This window comes from Paralichthys olivaceus, chromosome 9 (assembly GCF_024713975.1).
Source record: "Paralichthys olivaceus isolate ysfri-2021 chromosome 9, ASM2471397v2, whole genome shotgun sequence".
In the NCBI taxonomy this organism is placed as follows: domain Eukaryota; kingdom Metazoa; phylum Chordata; class Actinopteri; order Pleuronectiformes; family Paralichthyidae; genus Paralichthys; species Paralichthys olivaceus.
Window position 1 is genome coordinate 26685001 of NC_091101.1, and position 18246 is coordinate 26703246.

The following is an 18246-nucleotide window of genomic DNA, read 5'->3' on the forward strand; positions in this document are numbered from 1 at the left end:
CCGTCGTTATCTTCTAACGTCTTCAGCTGAAACAGTCGCTGCTGCATCTGCAGAGAACTTTACAATCCACTGGGTTCATGTCCACCTCACTGCTGATCGGATGACACCTCTGACACACCCACCAATCGTTGACACGTTTAGAGGAAACATGACGTTCAACCCAAGAACTGTAGGAAAACACTGGGAGATCGAATGTGTCACAGGTCAAGTGAGCGAAGGCCGACATTTCCTGCATGTGCTGGAAGTAGTTAACCAATCAGAGCAGGTCTTTATCAGGAGGGGGGGGTCTTAAAGAGACAGGAGCTTAAACCAAGTGTTAGAGACAGAGGCTGAACAGAGGAGCTGCAGCGATGGACAGTCTGAGGACAGAGATTCTGAACATTTGAAAACATTTTTCAGTCATAACACAATTTAAAATAATCAACCTGAACATGAACAGAACATGTGTCAGACCATGTGACAGATCTTCTTCTAATGTGTCACATCTGCTGATCTGAGTAAAACGTCACTGAACAGTGAAAGAAATCGGCAGAATTTTCCTCCGACAGTAACTTGGATCTTTGTGTCTGTGGCGTCGTCTGGTGCCAAAGTCAGACGCGTAGTTGGCCGCCACGTTCGGCGCTAATGAGTCTCCATATCACCTAATTGTCCGACAAACTGGTCCTTTAATATCCGCCAGTGTGTTCGTTAAGTGTGTGTGTGAGAGTTTCCTTAATTTATGCAGGATAATACGAGACGCCTTCTGCCGAGCTGCTCCTTCCTCCTTCTCCTCTTTCTTCCCTTCAACCTTCTGTTCTCCTCCGCCACCTCCTTCTCTCTCTCCTCTCCCTGACAACTGTGACTGTTTTAATTCTGACCGCTGATTAGCCCGAATCAATTAAGTCCTGCATGCTGTGTCCAACAGCAGAGCAGCATGGGGTATTTAGACTATTTAGGCTCCCATTCATCAAGCTCCAGCCCCTTAATCACCCTTTAATTACAGCCTGCGACTATGGGGGCTGAAGTGGGACATTAAGTACGGTTGCTTTCTCCGCAGAGTCGAGCGCTGGAGTGGTTGCGGGAATGAATCAGGCGGTCGCTCTCGAGATGCTGTGTCGGGGTCTCGGTTACGTCCTGGTGGCTGATTGCTCGAGAAATCTCAGCGGCAGTCAATTAATCTAATCGCTGAGCTCGTTTACACGTTAATTTACATGGAGCGCCCTTTTTATAATCTTATAATAAACTCTCCTCACATTAACAGACTGATTGTGGCTCAGCGACAGAAAAACCAAACTTATCAGAAACTTGAACACATCAGTGTGATAAGAAGTTGATTTTTTAGTGTGGTCCATGTCCCGTCTGCTAACATGGAGGAGGTGGTGTTGAAGACCTATACTGCAGCCACCCACCAGGGGGAGATCCAGATGATTTGGCTTCACAACATATATTTATTTTATATATTAAAAACTCGTTCTTGTCCTCTGAGTCAGTTACAGTCACTTTTATTCTGAAAGTTTTTGTTCATATGTCTTTTATTCTTTTATCTTTTATACCTACATTTTATTCTGAAAAACATTGATTTATTTAAGTCTGTCTTTAAAAATAAGAAATAAAATCTCCTCCGTAAACTCACTGAGATTTTTGGAGCATTTTTATTTCTTGATTATTAATTAATTCATATTCAATTAATGCCTCTTTTGAATATTTGAAAATTAATTCAGAAAACTTGTAAAACTTTAAATAATTGTCTTAATGTCAGAGACGAAGTAAGAAATATTCATCGTGAAACTTGACTCTGTGGGCCTGAAAGCAAAATGTTTATTATTTTACTGTGAAAGGGTTCATCGTCACAGTGACGGTGTAGAAACTGTCCCGATAATAAAAGTGTGTTTGGAGGATTATTGTTTTTCATTTCTTCATCTGACATGAAAGAATCTCCTGAGGAGGAAGTTAAACTCTCGTCTCTTTCTGCTCGCAGCTATCAGCGTTACTAATCCTCTCGGAGCCTCTCTTGTTCTGTCGTTCAAAGCGACAGCGGGGATAACATCACTTCATTGACAATCCGCAGTCTTGGTTTGTCAATTAGACGTTGTAGTCGACTAATCTCCTGCAGGACTGCTCCAGGTTTTCACTCGTACGGAGGAGGAGAAAAGCGAAGAGCTTTAATGCCGTCTAATGACGTTATGGGAGGAATAGCCCCATGCCGCTGGGAACCTGATAATCCCACTTTGTCCCTTTTTGGATTTGTTCAGAAACCCCCCCCCCCCCCCCCTCCCAGTTGCTGATCCCCTTCGTGTTGCACCGACACAATGGGGCCCCCCCTGTCGGGCCCCGTCCACCTCTTATTCTCTAAACACCCCTCTCATTTGTCGGGCCGCGGCCGGGGGCGCGCACCGTATTATTTTCTCCTCAATTAGCAGAAAGGGCTTGTGTTGATCACTTCCTCTGCAAAGGTGAGCGAACATTCCTCCAGGCTCCGTTCACGCGGGTGATTAGGGAGGTTATCAATGAAGAGCTGCGGCGCCAAGCAGCGACGGGAGGAGGAACCCCCTCATTTAAAAATGTCCGTCATTAACACACGGTGGAAATAAGATTTCCTTGATGGTCTTGAACGAGCGTGGAGTCATTCCAAGATCCACCAACTGCCACCTCCTCGTGCCCACGCCGAGCTCCAATGAGAGTTTCACGTCACGTCTGTTTGGCGGTGGGACGCAGGCCCACAGTTGCCCGCCCTCCAGAGCTCCGCCCACCTCTTTCAGGATCTTTATGGCTTCTCCTGTTCGAGGGGGGGGAGGGGGGGGTGGGCGGCTTTGATGAACCTTTCCTCCCATTTCCGCAGAATTCTCCGAAACAAAACTCTGCCAAATCCCTCGGGGGGGGGGGGCTGAGGGGACGAACATTTAACATGATTGAGAGACTCAGCAGAGAGAAAATGAAACCTTGAACACAGTGACGATCAGTTTTTATTAAGAGTGACGATCAGTTCTGCTTGAATATTGAATCCAGTGCAGAAACTTTATTAATTTGACAAAGAGAGAAACAACAGCTGCTGGACTCTGGTGGCCGCTCACTGAGGAGAGGAGCGGAAATCAAGATTCTTAGAAAAGTTCTGAGTCCATGACGATGTGTTTGAATCAGAATCTGTGGAGGGCGACAAGATCCTAGATTTTGGGTTCTGAAGCTTCTCGGGCCTGGTCTCAGCGGCGCAGGTTGGACGAGTTGTCTTCTTTCTCTTTGGAGACTCTTTTGTCTCGTTGTGTTGAGGAGAGGCCGACTCCTCTGCGCACCCCACCCCACCCCTCCACCGGCCGCCAAGAAAAACCCTGAGAGGAGAAGGACAGATGGTCGCTCCGTTTAAAATCAGACCTCGGCGGCTCGAGACGCCGCCGCCGAGCGTCCACGGTTCGGCCGGAGTCACAGGAAGCAGATGCACGTGCATATGCTTTTCCCTCAAATGATCCCATGTTTGGTGGAGATGAAGAGGGGCAGGGAGCAGGACACCGGAGCAGGGTTGTTGGTTCAAATCCCCGAGGTCTGCCCGCTCTGATCTGTGAGTTGGATTGGACGATACAGGACAGACTCCAGTGCTGCAGTGAGTTAGTGCTCGTCAGTATTTGTGCAGCAGAGGTTCAGATATTTTAAAGCTTCAGTGTCACGTGATGGACGAGCTTCATAAATCTGCTTCTCTCACACTTTTCTGACTCTGGATTCAGAGACGCTCTCTGAAATATTTCACTTTGCACGGCCACAGTGTCAGGAGCTGTTTAAAGACATGACCTGTGGAACTGCACCTAACACAGCAGGGGGTTCTCAGGCCAGACTCGCTCACAGCGACAGCAAATTGTCTGCAGGCGGAGACAGGAAGTAACGTATCAACTCTGCTGCTGAGATCACGTGTATTTGTTTCCATCACATCAACACCAGCGTCGACTCTTATCACCACAAACTCTCTGGTCTCAGTCGGTGTCTTCTTCGTGTTTGGGTTCGAGGGTCTGAGGACCTGTCACCTGGAATCTGTTCAGATGTTCGAGGCACTGAAGCAGTTTTCAGACCTGAACAGAAGTCCAGGAAAATGTCTTCAGCATAAAGTGTGTTGTTGTGTTGTTGTGTTGTTGTGTTGTTGTGCTGTTGTGCTGTTGTGTTGTTGTGCTGTTGTGCTGTTGTGTTGTTGTGCTGTTGTGTTGTCAGAGGGTGAATATCAGATCCTGCAGCAGCTCAGAGTCTGAACAGTTTAAAGTCAGAGCCTGAGAATCGTCTGGAGACAAAATGATCTGTCCTGCTTCGTGCTGCTGCCGGCGAGCTGCTGGTGTCTGATAGGTGCGGGGGTGTCGACCGTCTGTTAGTGCAGTAATTAGCAGCAGATGATGGCGTCTTGTGATGAGTCGCAGCGTCCTGTAACTAGAAGGTTTGACCATCGAAACGACGCCTGCTCGAGATGGTCGAGTTCCTGCAGCTCATTTTACATCCGTGTTGCAGACGGTCGTGATTTCATTCCCCTCGTTGTTCTGTGTAAAAGGCACAATCGGCAGCAGAAGGTCACAGTGTTGGATTGATTTTGATTTGTCACATGTCAGCAACACCTCCACCACGTTGTAGCTCCAAGAAAATAAATCCCTGCTCTAACTTTTCACCATCGTGTTCCTGTTGTCTGTAACTAAGCAACCAGCTGCAGAGGAGACAATCTACTTCCTGTTCACACCACGAGTGAACGCTCACGTGTTTTCAGGTGTGTTGGTGCGGTCGGAGATTAGTTCTGATTTGAAGTTTATTGTAAAAACAGTGATGGTGTGTTCAGTGACCGGCTGAAAACACAGTTCTGCTCAGACTTCAGTTAAAATACTTTGATTAATGACGACACATCAAAGTGACAACAACATCCTGTGATCTGTGAAATATGAATTCAGTTGGATTTGAAACATCAGACCCAGAGTTCAGTGATGATCTGAGACTGAGCTTCATCTGTTTCTTAAATTAACTGACTCACTTCATCTGGTTTTCTTCTTCTCTTCTTTCTCTTTGTGTCACTTTCATTTCTCTTCCTTTAACTCCCTCGTTCTCTGTCTCCTCTCAAACACCTGCAGAGCCTCGGGGCCGATCTGTCATTCACCGCTAACTCCAAACACAGCGGCCTGTCACACACACACACACACACACACACACACACACACACACACTCCTCAGCAGGAGGAAGGGAGGAGCTGTGACACCTGAAGAGCTTCTCGAAGGTCAAAACATCTCAAATGATCCTCGGTCCCTCCAGGAATCCACCCCCCCCCAGCTCCTCTGATGCTCTCACTCTTCTGTGTTCACTTCACATGTTGAGATTTTCTTAATCTGGATTAAAGTCACTGATGGTTTGTCCGTTGTGCACAGCGGTCGTAGTGGGAACAGGATGTGATCAATGTTCGATGCTGTCACACCTGTGTTCATCTCTTCCCTGCTGACTGTGGCCACGCCCACTAATGTATTAGTCTTACAACTCATCCCTGTTGCTATGGTTACACCTAGCATCCACACCACTCACACACACACACACACACACACACACACACACTGGTCTGCGGATGTTGGTGGGAACTGAACGTTGCCCATTCACCCACAGTTACCCCGCCTCCCTCCTGCCCCCACCATCACCTCCTCCTCGTCCTCCCCCCACCTCCCCCCTGCTCCTCCTTGTTTAGCGTCGACACCTCAGCTGTTCATCAGGCTGTGGAGAGGAAGGTGTGGGGGGGAGGAGGGAGTTGATAATGAAGGTAGCGTGTTGTCACCACAGATTGTTGCTCAGAGCCTTCTGTGTGTGTGTGTGTTTGTGTGTGTGTGTGTGTGTGGGAAAACTCCACCCACCTACACACACCCCCCACTTCCTCCCAACATGGACTTCATTAGCCACTCAAACACACAAATATTCATACTTTACACAAATACTGCTAAATATTCAAATATTCATATGCACAATTATGACACGACTCTTCGGTAACACACACACACACACACAGGTACCCCCCCCCCCCCCCCCCCCCCCCAGCTTCAGTTCGGTGCGAACGTTAACATTTGCCCTGATGATTGATCTGTTTCACTCAACCACAGATGGTGTCATCACATCTGTCAATCACTGTGAGTGATGTCATCCTCTGCTCTGAAGCTAGTCGCTGGTTTCAAACTGTTTCAAACGAGAAATAAAACAAACGTCACTGTTAACGTGTTTATCAGCACACGTCTGCAAACAGAAACTATGGTAACACAAAGACTGACACACACCATCATGTAGATTATGATCGAGACGATCACATGATCATAACAGACGGACGAGTGTCTCTGCTCCTGTAAAACCTGACAACACAAAAATATGAGCGTCAGCCTCGTGTCTTTATGTTTCAGGTGTTGAACACGTTGTTTCTCCTGAAATCAAAGAAAAACTACAACTTTACTTTCAGTTCGAGGAAAACACACAGAAGAGTTTTCTAGTTTCTGGGCCAATCAGAGCCTGGACAACAGCTGTGTGTGTGTGTGTGTGTGTGTGTGTGTGTGTGTGTGTGTGTGTGTGTGTGTGTGTGCGTGCTCTAAATGGATGTATAGGTTGTTTGTGCATCAGGTGTAAGGATGTAAACTGGAGGTGTTGGTTGGTGGTGTGATAAGTGTGTGTGTGTGTGTGTGTGTGTGTGTGTGTGTGTTTCGACAGGTGATGTCGTTGTGTGTCCCACTTCTGAGGTGTCGTTCTGCAGTTTCTCTCAGTCTTGTTAGAATTGGGACACACGAGTGTGTAATCAGCTGATCTCTGTTGTGTGAAGTGATTTAAAAGTGTCGGCCGTGGTCGTGGTCGTGGTCGTGGTGCAGAAACTATTGATCTGCAGACTCTGTGTCACTTTTCTCCGTCGGCGCAGGATTCAGTCACATCGTCATGTTTTTACAGCGATTAGTTAAAATCCTCTCGTCCAACACGAGGAGGCTGCAGACGGAGTAAACACTGATTCATATGTTCATAAGTTGAGATGACAAATTATATTAATATCAAATCCCTCCAAAAAACAACAACTTGCTAATGATACCAAACAGTTTATGTTTGGCTGCAGAACTGAAGCTGTTTGCCACCAGTGTTTCTCATTCTACTATTCACACTCTCTCTCTCTCTCTCCCTCTCTCTCTCTCTGAAAGTGAGAAGTTGATTGGCTGTCAACAACTTTCCACATTCCTCTCTCTCTCTCTCTCTCTCTCTCTCTCTCTGTGTCTCTCTCTGTCTCTCTCTCTCCATCCAAACTGTTTTCCCGCAGCCTAATTAACACTAAATGTGCCACCGGGCAAATGCAGAGCTCATGGCAATATTTGATTACATGAACAATAAATTACCATCAACAACACGCTCATGAAAGACATCGGAAAATAGTGACAATGATAATTATGTAGAGTCAAATCCAAAGTGTCAGAGGGGGCGGCGAGGACAGGTAGGAAACTGTAACGCCGCACACGTTGTTGTCGTAATCACCGTTAACGAGGAATCTGCGCGGCGCTGCCAGGTCGTCCTCTGGCCAATTATTCCTGCGCATCAACAACACCTGAGGAGGCGACAGAGACGAGATAATGAGGCAGAGGATGAGCTGACACCTTTTACTGCGTTAACCTGTGCACTCAGATCGGGAAGAACATTAACCACAAACCATGTGAACCGATGAACTGAATGAATTCAACGCAGCAACAGATTATCTCCACTGAGCGTTGTTTAAGTGGCCTGTGAGGACGTCAGAGGTCAGAGGTCACGTTGTCCTCACGAGAGAAACATCACCTGCTTTTTACAGGAGACAGATTCTGTTCGTGTTCAGCTTGATCATTGTAACGAGCCTCCGCTCTCACTTTACCCGGGTCACGTTCGATATCGAAATGTTTTCTGCAGTTTCCAGGCTGAGCGACGCTCAGGAGGATCCAGATCATCCACCTGTTGACTCCAGATCGCTCTCGTCTCGTGAGGTCAGAAGCTCTGACGTTTAAATATCTCAGTTTCATCTCTCGATGTTTGTTCAGCGTCACTGACGATGAAACGATGAAATGCTCATCACGGGTCTGATCTTTTTATTCTTTACTGTCGCTCTTCTCTTTAAAAACAGATATTTCTCTCTTTTCTTTTCTTCTGTCTTTTTCTTTCACATGTTTCATTTGCTCTTTCCTCATCATGCAGTTTATTCTCTTTGTCTATTTTGGTTTGGTCCTGTCCTCCATCGTCGCTCTTCCTCAGAGCGTTCCTCCTCTTTCAGCATGCTCTCTCCTCTTCCTCTCCTTCCTCACCTCCCAGTCTATTTTTAACAGTCTTCCTCCACACTCTCACCCTTCATCTCTCTCCAACGCTTCCTCTTTTTCATTCCAACACATTTTGTCTTTCTTCCTTTTCTGTGTTCCTTTCCAAATCACCATCTTTTATTTTCATTCCCAACATTGCTCTTTCCTTTCTTTCCTTCCTCCGTTCCTCGTTCTAATCTCCCGTCTCATCCCTTCAAACATTTCTTCTCCTTTCTTCATTCACATTTCAACTTTTTTTTACTTATCTGTTTCTATCCTGTTGTCAGTTGTTTTCATTGTTTCACTCTTCATCCCTTTCTTCCTCCTCTCTCCTTCTTCATCCTCAGAGCTGTCACTCTCTCTCTTCTCTTCATCTCTCTCTCTCTCTGTTCCAAACTGAACAAACACACTTTTAATCTCATCATCAACTTCAATCATTTAATCAAACAAAGTATTGACAATTCATTTATTACAACTGACTTCTCACACTTGTACATAAAAATTAATTAAATTACATGAAATGTAAAAATAAAATGTTATACTATACTTCCATTTTCATTCTTCAGTGAGCACTTGTTCTTGTTATTAGTATTATTAGTATTTAAGTATTTGTACAGTGTTTTATTGATATTTGAAATCAATGATCTGAATATTGTCAGATGGCTGAAATGTTGGTGTGTCTCCAAACTTTTGGCCGTGTGTTTCCTGTCTGATTCTAATTTCATTCAGCGTCTCTTCCTTCCTCTCAGCACGCTTTCTGTTTCCTCCTCCACTTTTCTGTGACACATTTTTAAGTCTCTTCCCTCTCTTTCTCTCTCTTCTGACACATTTTGCATTCCCTCCCTCCTCTGTCAGGACACACACACACACACACACACACACACAGTGGAGGTGAAGTCGGGAGGCTTGTCTTAACGTGCCATCTGTCCTCGGCGCTGACGTTGGCTCTAATTACCGCGTCTCCCCTGGCTAATGCTGCCTCATTAGGCCGCCGGAGCATGTGCAGCCGACACAAGCACGGCAGAGAGTTTGCACCAGGAAACACGAGCTCGAGCCATTATGAGATCAGGAAATCTGTCTGGTGCGAAAGGCAATTCACACCAGCGACTAAACGCTCATTTTGCTTTTCTCTCTCCCTCTCTCTTCCAGTCTTCCTCTCTCTGTCGTGCTCTCCGTCCCCCCTCCTCGTCTCCTCCATCTCCTCTGGCGTCGGAGGACGGTTTCGGAGGCCAAGCACCAAAACAAAGGAGTCAAGGAGGACTCGTGCTCCGAGAGAGAGAGAGAGAGACGTGAAGTCACTCAGCTCTGGTTTCTGAAGCTCTGAGTTTCTATCATTTAAAGAATCATCTTGAGTTCACGCTTTTTACTTTCACTTCTATAAATGAAGGAAACATTAACATTTAGTTTAGTACTGAGGTGAATCGAGATCCAGAACATTAGTGAAGCATCATGCTGACCTCAGACTCCAGACAGAACTAATCACATGTTCAATCTCTCCATCACTCTTCAGTGTTTCCTAAGATCCTTTTTGATTTATCGCTGACAGCTGCAGGAGAAAGTGGACGACAGAGTCGAGGCCGTCTCAGTTTCACGTCTTCACTACGTTTAATTCCTCACATTTATCAGCAGCTGCCGACGTGCACTGTGCTGAAGTCACCTCGTACGTTCTGGAAGCTTCACAGGAAGCCATGTTGAGATTAGATAAGATCATCTCCACATCTGAAAACCTCTGTGGTTTTACATTGTCTCCTGGTTTCAACCAAAGTTCAGTTTCAAGCTTTAATTTACCTGAAAATCTTCCTATCAGCTCATAACACTTCTGCAAAAAGTAAATAATTATGACTCTTAATTAGGAATTTGACAGAATATGTGAAAATGTGTTTTCATCTGGTTTGATGTTGTGTCGTCTGCAGGTTTGAAGAATTAACACCTGACGAAAACCAAATGCTGTTCACTCCATAAACAACAGCTTTCCATCACAGAGCTGTTTCCTGAGAGGTTCCCGCCCTCCGTCAGTGAGACGTGAGTTTCAGGGCCTCGTCAGTTCCACCTTAAGTTCCTGCAGCGTCTCGTCATGAATCATCCGACAAACCGTGAGATAAAGATCTCAACTCTTTATTTCATGTCTCTGCTGCGGTTTCTGCTCCAACAGCCATAAATCTGTGGGACTTCTGCGACAGACGTCAGTTACTGAGCGTCTTTGTTTACTGAAGACGACAAGGCGCTGGTTAACCACACGTCTGAAAATAAACAAGTTAAACAAACTGACACATTTTCTCAAAGTGAAGAAATTAATTCACCATTTTGAATGTTAAATATTTCTCTGTGTTCTTGTGTATTTATATTTTGGGCTGTGTTCCCTCAGGTGTCTGTATCTGGACTCGTCCATATGTTCTTTGCAGAATTAATGGAGGTCAACTAGGCTGAGGACCAACTTGTGTCTGAGCCAGAACTGAATTACTGTGAGTTCATCACACAACATTTAACCTAAATACATGTTCATGTCTTCACCCGATTCATCAAACTGAAGCTGGTTCTTTGTGTTTCACAGTTTATGGTTCAAACCCCCCCCCCCCTCTTCAGGAAAAACATGTTTTGCTCGATTCCATTTTTTTTTTTCTTCTCCAGAGATTATTATCTTGTGGTAAAACCAAAGTATTTGATGATTTGTTATCTTGTTTCCACAGGACATGGATCAGATACATGTGTGTTGTGCCAACAGGATAAAGATCTTTTCTATACGAGAGAATCTTTATGAGCATAATTTATTATCTTGAGTTTGTTGGAGGAACATTAAATCATCTGTCGTCTTCGAAACAGAAGCTACGAGGGAAAACTTTGCTGTTCGTGCTTTGACTTTACATTTTTGATTTACTGTGACACTGAACATCTGAAACTCAAAGATCCAAACCTCGTTAGGACGTGGCTGAAAACAGTAAAATGCTAGTTAACATTTTCACGACATTGTCAGATGGTTTCAGCTCTTCCTCTCGTCTCTGAACCTACGAGCACTTTGATCGACGGACGCCGCAGCGAGGAGTCAGTTCAGAAATTTGTGTTCCTCATGTGTCGAGGTAAAAGTTCAGCACGGGTGACGCTCTTCTACCGAATGAAGCGGAGGTTCGGTCCATAAGACCACCAGGGGGCGCACACACCACCGTCTTCTCCAGGAGCTGCTGTCTCCACCAGTCAGGTGGGAACAGGCCGGGCAGGAGCTGGCGGCTGATTGGCTCCAGATTTTAGGAGCCAACCTGGGCTGAAGGTCACTGAGGCGACCTCATCACACTGACGACCCCCCCCCCCCCCACACACACACACACAGACACACACCTCCGCCATCCACTCCCCCTCGCAGTGACATCACGCTGAACTGGGCCAAACTCCCGCCGCCGCCAGCGATCCTCTGGGCCCTTCCCACGTACGGCCGCATCATCTGGGAGGAAGCTGGGCTCTCACCGCCGTCATCTGTTCGGGTCAGGCCCAGACACCCACCATGAGGGGGGAGGGGCACAACTGATCCCTCCAAACGCTGCGGAACAATGAGAACGTGTCGATCCAAGAATTAAAAATCACTGGACAACAAAGAGACACCTACACTTGGATTCAGTATCATCATTATTATTCCAGTTTGATGGTTTCAAACAGAAAACTATTCAAACAGGGAAAAGAAAGATGGAGAGGTGGATGAGGAAGGAAAAGTTCAATCTGAGCTGACGACAGTAAAATCAGCCACTGATTCATTTCCTCGGTCGTCTTAAAATACCCACGCTGTTATTTGTGAGATTCTCGTTGGTGTATTTTTAGATCCGGCGGCAGATGAAGAAAAGTCTCCGTCAGCGTCTCAGGATGATGCAGCAGCTGGAGGGTGAAGTGTCAGCTCCAGGCCCGTTCGCTCACGTCCGGCTCTCTGCTCCTCGCTTTTACTTTTTCTCTCCGCGGTGGAGAAATGACTGGACGTTCGTCATTGTGTTTGCAGCCGGCCGTTGGCGAGCGGGAGCCGGTCCAGCCATCTTGTGTGGAAAATTTCGGACTGGGCACGAGTCGGCCATCTGCAGCTCCAGCCCGTCAGCAGCCAAACGCTAGCGGAGGGTCCGGAGGAGGGAGGCTGAGCAGAAACATCTCTGGTACATTTTAGATTAAGATTTTGGAAGGAAAAGATTCATAACATTTTCTGTCACATTTATTGAACCTGTTGAGAGGAACTATCGTTAGAATCGTTCTCATCTCGTTCAGTGGCTGCGTTTATCTGCAAATTCAGGGAAAAGATCCAAACTGAAACGTTGAAATATGAACTTTCCCTCATGTTGTCCTGAAGAGGAATTATTGTGTTTGTCCAGAGTAACGTGATGAAACTGATTCCATCAATTACTGAGAAGAAAAAATCAAACATTTCATGAACTTGTGCATAAAAATAACTAAAACTCCAAAGATGCACCTCAAACATCCAATCACAGAGCGAACCTTGGATGGATCACAGAGCGGCGGCGGTGGCGGCGGTTGATAGAAGCTGGTCGTGGAGGGAAGGTGACTTCATCTCTACGACTGAGGCAGCGGAGCTCACACCTCCAGCTCTCAGACAGGTGAGAAGCCACAAACAAGAAATCCAGAACTCGCAGTGACGACGACTGCAGGTCTCAGATCCGCGTGTGTGAAGTTCACGTTTTATCAACTCGTCATTAAAAAGTGACACATAAATAATTTCAGATGTTTCAACAAAGAGGAAATGATGAAAGTTTGAATTATTTATGAGTGATTTCAGGGTGAAACCCTTCGTCCAATCAGCACACAGAGTTGGGTCGAGGCCTCGTAGAAGGCGTCTTTAAAATCTTGAAATGTTTCTCTCAACACACTGAAGATGAGTTTCTATATAATTCAAAACCAAACTATAAACTTCACAGTGCGGTGGATTAAAGCAGCTGATGAAACTGACGACCCTCTCAGACACACGTTCACTTCACTGGTCGCTCTCACGTCCAATAGAAATGAAGCGTTCAGAACGATGGTGGATCAAAGAGACGTTTAATCTTCAGAGTCTCTGAGTCGTGCAGACGTCAACAGACAGGAAACCTTTATTTTTACAGGTTTTATACAAATATGGAAAAGAGATGCTTACCTCGGTCACACCTCTGATGAGAGCGGCGAGGTGTGTGTGTGTGTGTGTGTGTGTGTGCGTGTGTGTGTGTGAGATAATTGACTTGGACAGTTTCCAGAAAAAACGAACATCTGCTGGGCCGACAAAAAAAACGCGTCACATTCTGATGTCGTCAGACTCACACACACACACACACACACACACACACATACACACACACACACACACACACACACACACACACACACACACACACACGTCATGTCTTAAATTCATCAAATCATCATTCAGATTTCAAAGTCAGTGTGAAGATTATGAGAAAAATGAAGAAAAGAAGAAACTAGAGAAGATGAAACAAAGAAGAAGAAGAAGAACTAGAGGAAATACTCAGTGAAGTATATAATCCAAAATTCACACAGTCACAGATTCAGGTTAATTGGACGACAATAACATTCTATGTCAAATCCAAACACATATAATATGAACATTTGTATAAAACCAACATTAATAATAATAATAACCTGTAAAATCAAATGTTAGAATCAGAGCAGAAGCTTTCGATCAGGATCTGATTTGTCTGCGTGAATATTGTGAAGTTTGTGTTTTGTGTAAATCATCATCTCGTTTGTTATTTTTTGTGTCTCGCTGTGATTCGCTCTTCGCCCACCCGCTCCACTCAGCGCCGCCTCAGGATCTGCTTCGCTCACTAAATTAGCTCCTCAGACACCCTTCCCCTTCTTCCCCATCTCTCATTTAAAAAGTGAGAATTTATAATTATCTGAATTATGCTTTTAATGATGCGTTAATTAGAGTCATGGAGTGAGATTAGCCTCTGAATTATTACTTGTGAAATCCTTCCAGACTCACTCGAGCTGCTGGTGCAGGCGGAGAGGAGAGAAATGTTGCTCAGTGATTAACGCACCAATAAATAACAGAACAGATTGTGGTGCATATGCTTACGATTACAACTTTTAAACGGACGCTTTAAACTCACACCGACTGTCTCGTGCTGGCAGGAGGTTTCTGTACCAACAGTCAGTTTGGTTCCTTCTGAGTGTCTCGGTGCCATTCTCACCAAATGTGAACTATTATTAAACCGTGTGAGGAGAAAACTGATGGTTGATGTCGCAGCTTGTGCTGCAGACAGATAAACCGGTTTGTATCTTCCAGGAACCAGGAACGTTTACGTTCTTTTCTGTTTTGAAAACTGCTCCTGCATTTGTTTTATATGAACAGAGAATCGTTTTCCATCCTGCAGGTGAAAGGGCCGACTCGTCCTCAACAACAGGAACCTGTGGGGGACATTCAGGCGGGGGGCGGGGCCTGTAGAGCAGCAGGAGGCGGGACATGACAGTTAAATTGTTCTTCAGTTTCACGTCCGTCACGTGTTAGAAACCTCAGAGACAGGAGACGAGGAGGCTGCAGGAGAAGATCCAAAATGTCCAGAGACACTGACTCAGACATTTGTTCTCACATAGAGAACCTGCAGAACATGTGAGGAACATGCCAGATACATGCAAGGAACATGTGAGGAACATGTGAGGAACATGTGAGGAACATGTCAGATGTTCAGTTCAGTCTGTTTTTAAATATTCTTTATAATAATAACTTATAATAATTGTATTTATTATAGAGCACCTTTAAACACGAGGTACAAACTGCTGCACAACAGAAGATGGAAATAAAACCGCCTCTAATGATTCTGCCATGACGAGCAGGGGAGGAGCTACGCCCGGACACGCCCACTCTGATGTAAACATCAGGACCTGAGGCGACGATTCGTTTCTGTTGAACTGCTCAAAACAAATCCACCAGTGAGTTTGATGAAGTCATTACAGTTGTTACACGGTGTCACACGCCAACCTACATGTTTGTGATGTCATCACGTCACTTCTCATCAGATACAATCATGACGTCAACGAGCCTCTAAGTACATTTCTCTACTGATTTAATATCGAATATTTTTAAGTTTTAAACTCAATTTAACACCGAGGATTCAGAAACTGAAAAAAGTCTTAAAAGTCAAATGATAAAGTTGGAAACTGAGTCAGAAAGAAAATGTTTTCTCATATGTGAAGATGAGCTGATCACACAGAAGATTTATTTCTGAGTATCAATGAAAGTATTAATACTTTACTCGTGTAGGAGAAGAACCATGATGTTGGAAACATTTGAAAAAGTAAATACAGGAAGTCAGAGCAGATCCCAGAGTTCACTGGTGTTTTTACTGAATGATGAAGAAACAAAGATTCCGCGATGGAAGAAGTTTCTTCGTTAAATCGTTGAGATGACGAAGCTTGTTTCAGTGTCTCCAGCCTGAGACTGAAAGACAAACCCAAAGCAGTTTACTGCCTCATTGCACGTATGTAAAACACATGTTCCATTATTATCTGTCCCATTATTAGTCCCCAGGTTCCAGTCAGCTGCTCACATTTACATTAAAGGGACGGGGGAGGCAGGGGAGGGAGGGGAGGGAGGGAGGGAGGGAGGAGGAGTCTCTGTGTGGATTTATTTCAAGTTGTTTCGAGCCCAAAACACAGATAATTATTATAATCATTTCAAATCTGAGAAGAATTCCTCAGTCTGTGACGATAAATCATCTGTGAGACTTCAGGCTGAGCCTCTGTTCTCATTCGTGTCTGTTCACATGATCACAACATTTAATTGAACAAGTTCATTTACACTCAAATACATTGAAATAAGTCTGAAGCTGCTGGTTCAGACTTTTCCTCCTGACACTGACGACTGGTTCAGGTTTTCACAACCGACTCTTCGTTTGATGAATCTCAGAGATAATTACCTGCATCTGATTTTCACTACGGGTTTTAACTTAATGTGTTTAAATCAAAACACTGAAAATTGAACACGTCGGAGCGTGAAGATAATTTCTGTGAAAAAAAAACGATGATTAAAGAGGCTCTGGATTATTTAAATGATGTGTGTGATATAATATAATAATATAATATAATAAATTAAATGAATCTATTAATATATAATATATTACATTTTCAAGCATACACATAAAACCAAACTTAATATTTAATTTATAATTAACGTTTTTGGTTTTATCAATGACAACGTTTGCGCCAATAATCTGACTTTGTTCTGAACTAGACATTAATCTGATTCTGATGTTTACATGAGCTGATAGAATATTTCCTTCACGTTCTTTCCACATGTGACAGATTCTGATTGTGACGTCACACGTCCGACATTTTAAAACCAGAACCTGAAATAGTTTCATTCACGATGCTGCTTCAGCTCCTCGTTACTCTTCATCCTGTTCACACTCAGCTCATGTGACGTCATCAGTTACTGTCCACGTCCAGAAACGTTTGAACAAGATTAAGACGTCAACATGTCGACATCATGAGAAGACCAGAATCCTCCGTATGTCTTAATCTGATTATTGATTATTCTGAGTAGGATTTAACTCAGGTGAAGTTCATCTGAACATGCTGATTAAATGTCAGTGTCTGATCGTAGTTTGAATTGTTTTCCTCTGGTTACTATCAGGATACGAGTGTCCATGTAAATGTGTTTTTAAAAGTCACTTTCTGACTCACTTCTAAACACGTGTTGCAGTTACTGTTGCAGCGAGACTCACTGAACGTTGGGACGAGGACATGATTCGTCCTGTGTCCTCTGAGGACGACTGTCCCTCACTTCCTCTGCTGCTGCAGATAAACACACCGTGCACTGAACATTTGGGTAATCCCTGCCTGTAATAACACCAGCTGGAGCACTTTGAATCCTAGGCGTCCATCTTCCCTCAGCCACTGTGACGCTGGCCTCGGTGTCGAGGACCTGGCAGTGAGCGTCGGGATCCTCTGTGCAAACCCCGCGAGGGAAATCAGCCGGCTAATTTGCAGGATGTGGCGTCCGCCTCCCGCTTTAAGCATGCATGGCTGCAGCCAAACAGGCAGCGGGAGGGAGGGGGTTCACTGTCAGTGTTTGAAAAGACGGATAACGAGGCCTCGTCTTAACCTGCTCGCAGCTTTTTAAACAAATGAACTGAGCTCATGTCTTCACTGAGGCTGAGAAACCAGAGGCTGCACCGCACAGAGTGAAAAGACTCTGAGGCGGAGAAACAACAAGCAGAGATGTAATCGATGAGGAAGGAAACACAGACACTCTCCAACAAAAACAGAATCTAACCGTTCCCATAAAGTTTCACAGGAATTTTAAGCATCGACAGTGAAATAAAACTTCCTGAAGATGATGAACGTGTTTCTGCCAGTTGTAGTTGGTTTCCTGCTGCGTTCACTGACTTCACACTGTACCAACATGTTGCAGGTGTGGTTCCTGGCAAATCTCTGTTTCATGACAACTTGCTTAATTTTGACACCCACGAGAAAAACATATTAAGAGTCATTCTTACAGCTCGACTATAAACATGATTGATGGTTTTAAAAATGCAGTTTTAATGTTGTTTTATGACGAGCCCAGATTTCACAGTGATGAGGTCACCTGACAACGTCTGTGACAACACCTGCACTTTGTTGTTTCTACTGAGTCATTAAAGTGCTGATGACAGACTCACCTGCAGAGACATTAATGGAGCGGAGATGTGCGACGCGATGATTGGCTGATTTGCAGCTGTGTGTCACATGACATCCAATCACATTCATGCACTGACACTTATCACTCACACTTTCCTCAGTTTGCTGATGTTCACAAACAAGTCTGTAAATCAGACTTTTGATAATAAATCCACGAGTTTGTACGCGTGGGAAACGTTACGGAAACCTACACTGTGAATAAATGGTCTCAGTGTTCAGGTCACATAAGAACAAAAGCTGTAAACCTCAGCGCTCAGATTTCCCACACTAAGTGTGACACTGAAAGTCTCAGGTGTGAATATTGTTGTTGAGCCAGAGCTGCGTTAGCATGACACGTCATTAACGTGC

At 44.8% G+C, this 18246-nt stretch overlaps 1 protein-coding gene across 1 annotated transcript in view; it reads left to right on the top strand.

Moving 5' to 3' along the window:
* Positions 1-10181, top strand: part of b4galt7 (xylosylprotein beta 1,4-galactosyltransferase, polypeptide 7 (galactosyltransferase I)) — a 32403-nt gene extending 22222 nt beyond the window's left edge. The window contains exon 6 of the mRNA XM_069531074.1: positions 10158-10181. Within this exon, the coding sequence (XP_069387175.1) occupies positions 10158-10163 (6 nt within the window). The 3' untranslated portion in view covers positions 10164-10181. The remainder of the gene's footprint in view (positions 1-10157) is intronic.
* Positions 10182-18246: the final 8065 nt, after the last annotated feature.